The sequence below is a fragment of the Mytilus trossulus genome, chromosome 11 (genome assembly GCF_036588685.1).
Source record: "Mytilus trossulus isolate FHL-02 chromosome 11, PNRI_Mtr1.1.1.hap1, whole genome shotgun sequence".
Taxonomy (NCBI): Eukaryota; Metazoa; Mollusca; class Bivalvia; order Mytilida; family Mytilidae; genus Mytilus; species Mytilus trossulus.
Genome location: NC_086383.1, coordinates 50920062 through 50932209, shown reverse-complemented (window position 1 = coordinate 50932209; position 12148 = coordinate 50920062). Strand labels below are relative to the sequence as shown.

General features: G+C 30.9%; 1 protein-coding gene across 8 annotated transcripts in view; it reads left to right on the top strand.

The window, feature by feature from the left end:
- LOC134691291 (ATP-dependent 6-phosphofructokinase-like) overlaps window positions 1-12148 on the top strand; it is a 60844-nt gene that overhangs the window by 27197 nt on the left and 21499 nt on the right. For 3 of the 8 annotated variants that reach the window (XM_063551737.1, XM_063551743.1, XM_063551736.1), the window contains exons 8-13: window positions 757-849; window positions 1686-1811; window positions 3067-3131; window positions 4082-4172; window positions 5813-5959; window positions 10765-10788. In XM_063551737.1, coding sequence (XP_063407807.1) covers window positions 757-849; window positions 1686-1811; window positions 3067-3131; window positions 4082-4172; window positions 5813-5959; window positions 10765-10788 — 546 coding nt within the window. Of the gene's footprint in view, window positions 1-756; window positions 850-1685; window positions 1812-3066; window positions 3132-4081; window positions 4173-5812; window positions 5960-8381; window positions 8394-10764; window positions 10789-11956; window positions 11978-12148 lie in introns of all 8 variants that reach the window. The other 5 variants (XM_063551744.1, XM_063551739.1, XM_063551741.1 and 2 more) reach the window with 3 other exon arrangements.

The following is a 12148-nucleotide window of genomic DNA, read 5'->3' as shown; positions in this document are numbered from 1 at the left end:
CTGTACTATGAATACCATTGTATTCACATAGGTCATTGGAATAAACTGTACAACTGTACATTTTCAATCAACTCACCATTTAGTACTATAGTGGCAAATATGTCAAACTTGTAATTTCTCTTATGTGAATATTCAGACAAAGTTGGAATATTGGGGGCCTCGGTGGCTGAGTGATCTAAGTAGTCCAACTACTGCATCATTAGCCAGTCAACACTGAGGTTGTGAGTTTGAATCAAGCATTGGGGCAGGTGCACTCTACGCCATCCTTAACTATCTAGGATTGTTAGTTTTCTTACCGAAGGTCGGTGGTCCCCTCCCGGCACTCCGGATTCTTCAACCAAAAAAACTAACCACCACGAAATAGCACAATAGTGTTGAAAGTGGCGTTAAACACCAACCAATCAATCAGTTAGAATATTGGGAATACATTGTGTATATCGCAGTGAAATCGACTGATAAGGCCTAAAGGTGACAAACAGGTCTGTGAAAAGTTGGTTTACAGTATTCATGGTATATATCATTATTTAGGGAACGAATCTGAAAGTTGTTAATATTTTTCAAATTCTTATGAAAATTATAAATTGATTTTTGATACATCAGGGTATGAATATAGCACAAACTTGGTGAGGTACATGTAAATCAGTATGAAGCCTTAAGCTTGCAATCATATTTAAGTTATTACCTTCTTTTAAATAAATGTTATAATTTCTCTCTTGCAGCTAATCACAAATAAATGTTATAATTTCTCTCTTGCAGCTAATCACAAATGAATTGAAGTATGATACAAGAGTTACTGTTCTCGGCCATGTACAACGAGGAGGAAAACCAACAGCTTTTGACAGAATTCTGGTTTGTACATGAAAAGTTTGCGTTATTTACTATCTGATTTACACAGCTTATTTATTTGATTTGTGAAAAAAGTATTTACGTTAATTATGAAATCTATAATATCTTGCAAGTGTCATCTTTCTTGGGAGTTTAATGAAATACATGTTAGAGGTTAACTTCACAATTGTGTCAGACAAGTTTGAAAATTGATGCTGATGGATATATTTTGCCGTAAGTAATTAATGTAAATATTAAAAAAAATTACATTGTTGGCACTCTGAAATCTTCATTTTTTCACTGTATTCTCCTTTTGATAATGTTTTACCAAAAACCAAAAAAATGAAAGAAAGAAAAATGGAAAGGGTGTTATTTACTGTTGTTAAAGGCTTTTGAGTTTGTTAGTGGTATGACCCAAATAACCCTTTTTCCAAGTTAATATTGAATGTTGTCACAGGTGATATTTAGGAGATGGCCTATGTAAATTGAAGGTTTTACTGTCTTGATTGTGTTGACCAAAAGGTGTGAAGGGGAGCTAGATAAATAGATATTTACAACAGAAAAAACAAAGTTTTAGTAGCCCATACTTAAAAAAGATACAGTTATCTCCATTCTAATGCGAATTAAACAATTTTATAAATGGAAAATTCAATGAAACCTTGTTCTTGTGTTTGGAACTAAGGCAGTCAGACTTCTAGGCTTCTCTTACGACATCAAAGGTAAAAGCTTCATTTTGAAATAAATTTGACAATGGAAAGATTTTCATATAAATAAGTTGTCATCCAATCAAACTCTTTGCTACAACAAATTGCATAAAAATGTTAATTCTCGCAATTTTTAAAAATTTCAATATTTTTCAGGGAGCCAGAATGGGTGCTGAGGCTGTACTAGCCCTGATGGATGCCAAACCTGATACACCAGCATGTGTTGTGTCTTTAGATGGTAACCAGACAGTTAGAGTTCCTTTATTGGAATGTGTTGAAAGGGTAAGCCAATCTTCATCTACAAAACTTAAGATGCTGCCATTTTGAATGCTTGATATGAAAAACAAGGTGTTATTCTGTAAACACTTAATTTTCACCCCTTTTTTCTCTAATCTTTAAAAAATTAACACCTTTTTTCTCTAATCTTCAAAAAAATAACCCCTATATTCACTAATCTTCATTTTTTTTTGCCCGTTATTCTCTAATCTTCATTTTTTAAGGGCATTATTCTTTAATCATTTAACCCCATCCAAACCCTCATACTTTGTGATGCATTTTCAGATTCATGGATCTTGTATTTCTTGTTTTCTGAATTCTGATATACTCTTACATATAATAGTCATGTATGAAATTTTCTTCGCAAACAATTTTGCTTCATCTAAGGAACTACCAAGTTTCTTAAATTTGGAATCAACCTAAATCTTAAAATGCTTCACTGTGACTTTGAGATGAAGAACAGCAATACACTTTTTGTGTCTTTTACTGTGCATGTACTGATTTTGTGTTGTGGATGTAAACCCCATATCCTTAATTTTCTATTTACAGTGTGATGCTTTTAACATCAATCATTCATCAACTTCCTGTTTACTGAATATTTATAGTACTCTATTTTTTATAAGAGAGCAATAGCTTACAATTCAAGTTATTTGTGCAGCTTCGTTTTCAATTGTTCAATTAAAATGGAAAGAAATTGTTATACACAAGTTGTCTCAGTTAAAAAAAAAACAAGTATTTCTTTTGTAGAATGAATCAATGTAAATCCAGGCCTTGCGGTCATACAATTTTCGAGTCAGTTTTTTGTACTCGTACTCGAAAATCAACCAATCAAAATGCTGGATTTCATGTTTCGAGCACGATTTTTGTTCTCCGAGCACTGAGCAAAGTTTTATGACTTCAACCCTAGATGATTGCTGTTGATTTGGGGTCCTAACACTTTTCTTTACCTGATGCTATAAAGTCTGCTAAAGAAAAATACCTACCTATTCTAATTAGTAACAAGTGTATGATGCATGATTTTATAACTATGATTTTTTTCAAAATTATATTTTTCTTATTATTTTTGAAAATTTTGAAATGTCCTAATTTTATTGGCAATATTATTCTGAACAGTTTGATCAGTATTAATGAGAAAAATATCACATCATTGCCAAATATATACATTATTATTTTCATCAAGTCGATAAATAATACGGGCCCCTGGGAGTCTTTGTTTTTTGTTTTTTTATTAAATTGTTAACAATAATTTCTGTAATTTCAGACAAAAAGTGTACAGGAAGCAATGAATAAAAAGAATTTCCAGGAAGCTGTGAGGTTGAGAGGAAAGTAAGTTTGATTTGATGATTGAATCTTTGAACAACTTGAGGTAACAGTTTATTATAGATATATATATATGGATATTAAAATGATCTGTAACTCATTTTGCAAAAAATCTAACGAGAAAAATACTCTTAAGTCATGGAGAGTTCAATACAACTTAGTATCAACAATTGTAATTTTTATGCCCAAACTAGGGGCATTATGTTTTTTCAATCTGTGTGTCCGTTCGTCCTTCCATTCGTTCGTCTGTCTGTCCCACTTCAGGTCAAAGTATTTGGTCAAGGTAGTTTTTGATGAAGTTGAAGTCCAATCAACTTGAAACTTAGTACACATAAAGTTGAAGTCCAATCAACTTGAAACTTAGTACACATGAAGTTGAAGTCCAATCAACTTGAAACTTAGTACACATGTTCCATATAAATGATATGATCTTTCTAATTTTAATGCCAAATTAGAGTTTTGACCCCAATTTCACAGTCCACTGATCATAGAAAATGATAGTGCTAGTGGGGCATCCGTTTACTATGGACACATTCTTGTTTTTGTTTGTGAAAAGAGCCATTGATGTTTATTATTTCACATTTTTTAAGACAAGAGAGTGTCTTATAGACTGTGTATGTGTATGCAGAAAGATATTTCAATTTGAATCGATAGTATTCACTCTTTAATTTCACATTCTCCTTATGGGTAATATAAGTGAAAAAATTATCTCTGAGAGGTGCTACATTTCTTTATTTCAGTCATATAAATGATTATAAAAATAATAAGATGTGGTATGATTGCTAATGAGACAATTCTAAATGACAAAGAATGTTGACACTTTGATACAAAACAAACCTATAGAAACAATATTTATAATTGAATTCATGAATATTAGAAGGCTCTATTGTACATCAGAGCCAATTAAGAAGATTTTGGATTTAAGGATGTTAAAGATATTTTATTTTGTATTTTAGGAGTTTCCAAAACAATTTAGCAACATACTTGAGGCTCAGTAAACTTCGGCCACCAAAAGTAATGTGTGATCCCACTGGTCAAGTGTGCTCTGTAAGTTATGGTCAAGGAACAGTAAATGGGCTATGTCGCAGATTTTGCTAAAAAATTGCATACAACCTTGGCTTGTTGAACTACAACTGAAAATCGAAAAAATAATACATTTATCTCTTTTATTTTCTGAAAAGTTGCAGATTGATTTCTCTTAATATGGGTGAACATTTTTATAGAAAGCACATAAAATCGGCAAAAAACCTTCTAAAATTTGTCTTGAAATCGCCAAATCTCTAATTCTACTCCATAGATTTTTCTTAAAAAACTATATATTGTTGACACATAAATTTCTGTTTTAATGATATAAAATAATCATAGGGTCACCGACTTTGTTTTTTTATCTAATTAACAATTTGTTACCTTATTGGTAGTGAAAAACGTCAAAAATCAACGTTTTACGGCCTGCAACGCGATAACGTTACGATTATTTCAACGTTTTGTTGGATTTTTTCACAAAGAACGCAACTTTGAATGATGTATACTGTAAAAACGAAGTCGGTGACCCTATTTTTATTTTGCATCATTATAACGGAAATTTATGTATCAACAACATACAGTTTTTCAAGAAAAATCTATGGAGTAGAATTAGAGATTTGGCGATTTTAAGACAAATTTTAGAAGGGTTTTCGCCGATTTTATGTGCTTTCTATACAAATGTTCACCCATTTTGTAAGAATTCAATCAGTAATATTTCAAATGATAATTGAGATAAATGCATTATTATTTCGATTTTCAGTTGAAGTTCTTCGAGCCAGAGCTGTATGCCAAATTTTACTGAAATCGAAGACATAGCCCATTTACTGTAATTTGACCTTAAAAATAATTATAATTTACTCTAAGCAATAAATACAACTTTTTATTTATATATATTTAACTTACTTCATCTTGATGACATTGAAGTAGAAATAGGAATTTCTTTAATAATTGAATATAAGATAGATTGATTGATTGTTGCTTGTATCTATTTAATATAAAAGAGAGGAGAAAGTTATCAGAGGGACCTTCGAACTCATAAGAGGGACCTTCAAACTCATAAGAGGGACCTTCGAACTCATAAGTCAAAAATATACTGACAAGCAAATAGCCAACAGACAAACAAAATTACACAAACCACATAAAGAAAATTAAGGCTTAGCAACACAAACCCCACCAAAAAAGGGGGGGGGGGATCTCAGGTGCTTTAGAAGTTTTAAGCAGATTTTATTTGAAATGTGGCACCTGTAGCCTTGCTCATGTTATTTCAAAACCAACAATAAGTCTAATTTGGTAGGTCACAATCAGGAAATCAGTTACAACATTCATTAAGTAAAGTCACCTTACTTGTAGATGGAATACAACTCTTCTATCATTTCTTTATTTTCATTCAGGTTGAGTTTTATATTAAGTCAAGCAAGATGATGGCAGATCTCAGCAACAACATAGCATTGGTAGATTACTCATTGCTTTATGCTCCATCAGCACGGTGGCAAAAATATTGTGAAATTCTGTTCTGCCATTTTTATTTCTATTGTCCACGTTCAAATTTGGTCACTTAGACCTTCATTAATGATTTCAATAAAAACTAAAATAAACAAGGTATGAGAGATTAGCTGTTACAACATGTTCAGTAGCTCCAATTTATTTATTTTTCACTATTTCAGAGTGGTAAAAAGTTAGCAGTTATGAATATTGGAGCCCCAGCTTGTGGAGCCAATGCAGCTGTCAGATCTTTTGTCAGATTTGCTTTGACAAAGGGATACACTGTACTAGGCATCCATGATTCATTTGATGGTCTTCTTTATGGTGATGTAAGTATAGATGAAACTTTGAGAAGGGAGATAACTTTTTATAACCAATTGCTAAATAGTACAATTTGTATTTAACTAAAGCCAGTATTTGTATAGATGTAAGTTGAATACTTTTGTTGTGTTATATACTTCATATTCTAAATAGTATTTTATGTAACAAATGTCTAGATAGAATTTTGTTTTAATTTATTAAATATCTCTTTATCACAGGATGTTGATTAAAAGACAACATTACGTTTGAAATTTTAGTCTTTTTTACGTTTAAGAAAAAAGATATTTTTAAAGCTTGTTGAATTTAGTTAAGATATTGAAAATAACAAGATTTCAGAGGGATTCAATGTTATACTTTTGATGGTCCTAATAAAACTTGCTTGGTCCAAAATTTTTTTTACTTGCAGTAATATGGTATTTTTTATAAAGGTGACTAGGATTAATTTTCTGAGAAATTTTACCCAACATAAGGTTTTCTCAAAGCAAAGGATGTTATTGAAATATTATTTTAGCATGAGATTGTTTCTTATGTATAATTTGAATTTATAAAAAAAAAATGTTTGCATGTAACATGCTATTTTACATTTAAAAAAATAATTTAATTGAAGATTTGTAGAATTTTTATTAAGTTGGAGATGAAATAAAAGATCATATTTTTTCTCCAGCTTTTTTTTTATAAACTGATTTTTAAATTCTTGAAAATCCATCCTAGTTAAGGGCTATTCCAGAAAAAAATGTAGGGGGGGGGCTTGGAAGTTCCCTTGTCACCATCTTACGGTGTTTATATATCTCAACTTGTACGATTCGCTCGTGTATGTAACAATGTTTTAGATTTTAACGAGAGAAATTTATGTATTACTGAAAAATTATTACACCAGGGTTTTCGATATCACAAACTAGTCAAAACATTTACTAAATTTTATCATCGGTATAAAGACATCATTCGTAAATATAGCTCAACATGCAGACTTTTTATACGTTCAGGTATTTCACATCCAATTTTTTATGGAAATATTCTTTATAAAGCACAAAGGTGTCAGTATTCACCTCATAAACTTACAAAACCTTTGAATAGACTTATTAAGAAGGGATATAATTACGATACTGTTGTCAAGTCATTAAAGATTGCATATTTTGGCGTTAATATTGAGTCACTGATAAGGTCTTTGCGTCGGAACTAAACACATTTATTCTAAAAACAGTTGTTGGCATGACACGGGTTATGTTCTTCTCATATATGTTATGATGGTATGATACTAAACCCCTTACGGGAAGGATTGTGCCTGATGTTCATATGATGAAATCATAATCTTTCAGTCAGTTTAATTGAAGTCTGGAGCTGGCATGTCAGTTAACTGCTAGTAGTCTGTTGTTATTTATGTATTATTGTCATTTTGTTTATTTTCTTTGGTTACATCTTCTGACATCAGACTCGGACTTCTCTTGAACTGAATTTTAATGTGCGTATTGTTATGCTTTTACTTTTCTACACTGGTTAGAGGTATAGGGGGAGGGTTGAGATCTCACAAACATGTTTAACCCCGCCGCATTTTTGCGCCTGTCCCAAGTCAGGAGCCTCTGGCCTTTGTTAGTCTTGTATTATTTAAATTTTAGTTTCTTGTGTACAATTTGGAAATTAGTATGGCGTTCATTATCACTGAACTAGTATATATTTGTTTAGGGGCCAGCTGAAGGACGCCTCCGGGTGCGGGAATTTCTCGCTACATTGAAGACCTGTTGGTGACCTTCTGCTGTTGTGTTTTTTTTTTATTTTGGTCGGGTTGTTGTCTCTTTGACACATTCCCCATTTCCATTCTCAATTTTATTGGAAGGCACATTGTATTAATAATACATGGGTGATGGGTATCAGAGCAACTTTTCACACTATAATGCACTCATTAATTCTCATTAAAACTGTCTGGGTGGTGGGTGCTGACAAAAATGCCTTCCAGCCCCTCCATACATTTTTTTTCTGGAATAGCCCTAATATAAAAGAGGAAGTGCACAGGAATTGGGGATTTTACTTAACTTCTCTTCTCTCTCTAATCTACTTAACTCTTTTCTTTCTCCCTCTTCTCTGAGTTCTCTTTTCTGTCTTAGTTGTCTTTAGATTCTGTTTTCTAAGATCTTTTTTCTGACTCTCCTATCTCTTATCCAGATTCTGTTTTCAATATCTACTTACTATTGGTTGCCTTCTACACCTTCTTTTTCTTTTGCCTATTTTGGCAATTCTCTTTTAAGTTGAAATTGTCTGCTGCCTTCCTCTTAAATTGGGGGAACACTATTTGAGTGAAAAGTGTTCAGGCTTTTTATGCTTGATTAGACCAAAGTAAAAAAAAAAAGTTATAGACTTATTAACCATTTAAAAAAATCAATTCAGATAAAAAAAAATGTAAGGAAATTTTAACCTTTTTTCTTTATATTAATTTAGGCCTTGTGCAAGGTACTTGTATAAGTAATTGGCATGTTTTTTTTTTTGTTTTGTTGGAGGCTTTTTCCAGCTTGGAAAATTTATGGGTTTATTTAAGGACCTGCCAACCTGTTCCTGCTGTTTAATTTTGGATCTGCTTAGAGCTTAGCTCACTGATAGCTGGGTCAACCTTTAGAAGTCCTGGTATAAAGATAGAAATGAAGTTTATACATAATTGCATGCACAGGTGCTACTTTCCAGGGAAACGATTCAAACTTGAACTAAAATAAGGCCTAAAAAAAAGATGTGAAAATTTGTCTTTCAGAAATTTAAAGTGAAATACAATATTTAACTGTTTTGATGCATGAATTTTAACTGCCTGTTTTATGTAAATATTAATAACCACCCATCAATTAGAATCATTTTATGTGGCTTAAGGGAGTACCAAGTATATTTTTGCTTTCCTATTTAAATTTTATGTATAGATTGTAGCAGATTTTTGAAATGATGCAAATTTGAAGCTTTTAACCAATATTGAAGAAAATAATTTTTGTAATGGTCAAGAAAACTATTTTGTAGAAAATATTTTTTTTCAAAACTTATTCCAGTATAGAAAAGTCCATTGAAAGTACATGGTGGTTTATCATTAAGGGTTCCCATTGGCTGAGGAACTGTTTATTTTAGCTGATTTGTATATACCCATAGTTGAATAGTTGAAATAATACTGTATTTGTTTATTAATTGAGCATTTACTGCACCTGTAACTTCTAATATTTAATTTTATTATTATTTATTAAAATAGCATTGAAATTTTTCTGTTCATGCACTGTGAATTTTTTTAGAATGGTTTGAAAATTATTGCATTGAGTTGCATAACAACTTTTTTTGTACAGACTGAATGTTTATTTATTCAAGGCATCTCTGAGTGCAATTTATTTTATTGGTTCATTAAACTTTTTTTCTTGAATTTAGAAGCAACTACAGTGTTAAAAATCATTAGCTGGTAATTTGTGGTGTTGGGTATGTGAATATTAAGATTGAAAAGGCATTCACTTATATCCAGTTGATCAATAGGTGTATAGGATCATAAACTTTCCTTATTTAAAACTTTCTATAATTGTCTTTCTTTCATTCATTCATTTTATCCTTTCGTCAACAATTTTTTTGTCGCACTTTAGTAAGAATCTGTCAAAAATCTATCCCTCTTTGCCTCAACTTTGAATTATGATTGGTTAGACATATGTGCAATCCTGCTTTGTATAAACTATATATATATGTTAAATTATTTTATTCAAACCCTTTTATTACATATAGAGTGAATTTTTCATTATTTTTCAGTTTTAAAACAAATTTCTTTTTTACAAAAATTTATAGAAAATCAATAATTGTGCATTTTTTACTGACGTTCCTGTAAAGTGAAGGAGACCAGAAAGTTTTGCAGAGCGAAAATTGTCTTTAACAATTCACCAGATGGTTTTACTATAATGGCAAATGCAGTAAATTTTGGATGTTTTATGCATTGATATTCAAACACATGTGGCACATGTTAAAAGAAATAACTAAAATTTTCACCCTTTATTTAAAATCATTCACAGAATTTATTCCCTGCAATTTCCTCATAATGTTTGTGTCGTCTTTTGTGAATTTGCTTTTCCCATGTGTTATAATATACCTTGATTAACAGCTTCATTTATCTAAGAGGCATCACAATATTGAAAATAAAAGAAAGAAAGACAGACAATACCAGAGTTAATAAAAAGATGAACTGACAAACTCTAGAGTAACTAAAAGCACAACACAAATCTAAAAATTGAGAAATAGGAAACCATAGGGGGGACAGGGTTGTTCTGTATGCACAGCAAACCCTTGGCAGTATAATCAGTTTGCTAACTATACATTTATCTGGCAGAAGCAGAAACCCTAGAAATATTCAATATTAGGTCAATGTCAGGAAAACATAAACTCTTTTGTATAAGTTGTGAAACTGGGGAAGGGTGAGGTTTTACTGAGCTGTTCCCAAGTTTTGTGCCAAAGACAAAAATGTTCATATTTTTCTGACCTAACATTGTTTTTATACTGCAATGAAATTAAAACATTGATAACTATTTAAATTGTAACACAAATTTCAAACTTATTTCATCCCTTAATGAACCTCTGATTGTGGAAAAAGATACCCATGATGAAATTGACATTGCACAAAATGTAGCTGTGTTATTATATTTAGGAATTAAACACAACTAGTTGCAGTATAAAGAACACAGGATGAACAGAGTGCCCAGGAACTGTGTTTAAGCAGTTCCTGCAGATAAATATATAATTTTACTTCTAAATAATTTGATACTTTAACAGTATATACAATGTATGTACCAGGCAATAAAATTGTTTTAATTACAAATTTTTATAGAGTCACCAGAACATTATTGAAATGGTTTGTAATCAACAGATCTCTGTATTTTCTTAACTTAGCTTGAAATGAAATATAGAAAACTGCACACAATTCTCATAAAATATAAAACCATCTGAAAAGATGCTTCAAGATGTGTATTAAGGTGGTACCCAACACTTGCACTAAAATTAATTTGGCTCATTTATTTTTCATAAAATTTTGTTAAAGTACTTACTTTGACCCTTTAACAAAAATATAAAAATTTCAACATTATTTTTGTTTAAACTAACCGTTTTGTCAGAAAAAATACACTGGTTATATATATAGCAGTTTGACAAACACCAATTTTGATCATTGAGAAGCTTAATATTCCTTTTACAACACAATGTAATTAAAATGTTTAGCTGACTTTACAGAGTTATCTCCCTGTAGTGTTAGGTACCACCTTAATTCCTGTTAAAATGTGTTTATTTGCAATAACTGCTCCTTTGTCCTACTTCAAAAGAGAAACATCTGAAACATGCATAGAATTAGAAATGCAACTTTCGTGTTCAAAACTTCTATTTTTTATTATTGGATTCAATGTATGTAGAATTGTGTCCTGTTTACTGTTAATCATGTTGAGCTAAGTACAATAAGAAAGATTTGCAAAGAGTTAAAATCAGTTTTATTAATAAGTCTTCGTTGTGTTTCTGTTTATAATTGAATTGTGGTGCAAATGCTATAATTTCATCCAATTTTATCAAATCAATTTACAATTTGTTTAATATGGTTGAACTGAAATTTTCAGTATTAAAAATTGCTGTAATAACATTCTTGCTTTTCAACTATATATTTTATTTGATGTTGGAAGTAGGAACATATTAGTCTATTTTAAAAAAAAATCAGAGGATTTTAATTTTTAACGGGTGGGACGGAAGAGGGCTTAAATTTGTTATAATTTGCTCCTAGTGGAAAAATCACATGTCCGGGCATAACTAATTGTTTTCAAGGAAAAGCTTTATCATTTTATTGTTAAATAATTCTGAGATATACAAGAATTTCCAAAATCTTGGTTTATTGAAAGAGAAAAAACTTTATTTGCTTTCAAATGCTGAAATTGGATGAAAATTACATTTGCTGTTCTAAACAGTAAGAGGGTTTTGTGAAAAAGATTTATTTTATGTCTGGGACGGAAGGTATAATATATTGTCTTGTATTTGAAACATAGATGACACAAATTGTGGATCCGGTAAGGAACTAATATAACTAATCTGCAGTGTTCACCCATGCGTTATATTCAGGTCACACATTTTGATTTTTTTTGGCATCAAAGTCTTTAAAATAAAATAAAAAAGCAGTGGATGATTATCCTTATTTAATGAGAAGACAAAAAATCATGTGAAGGAGTTTTAGATCTAGA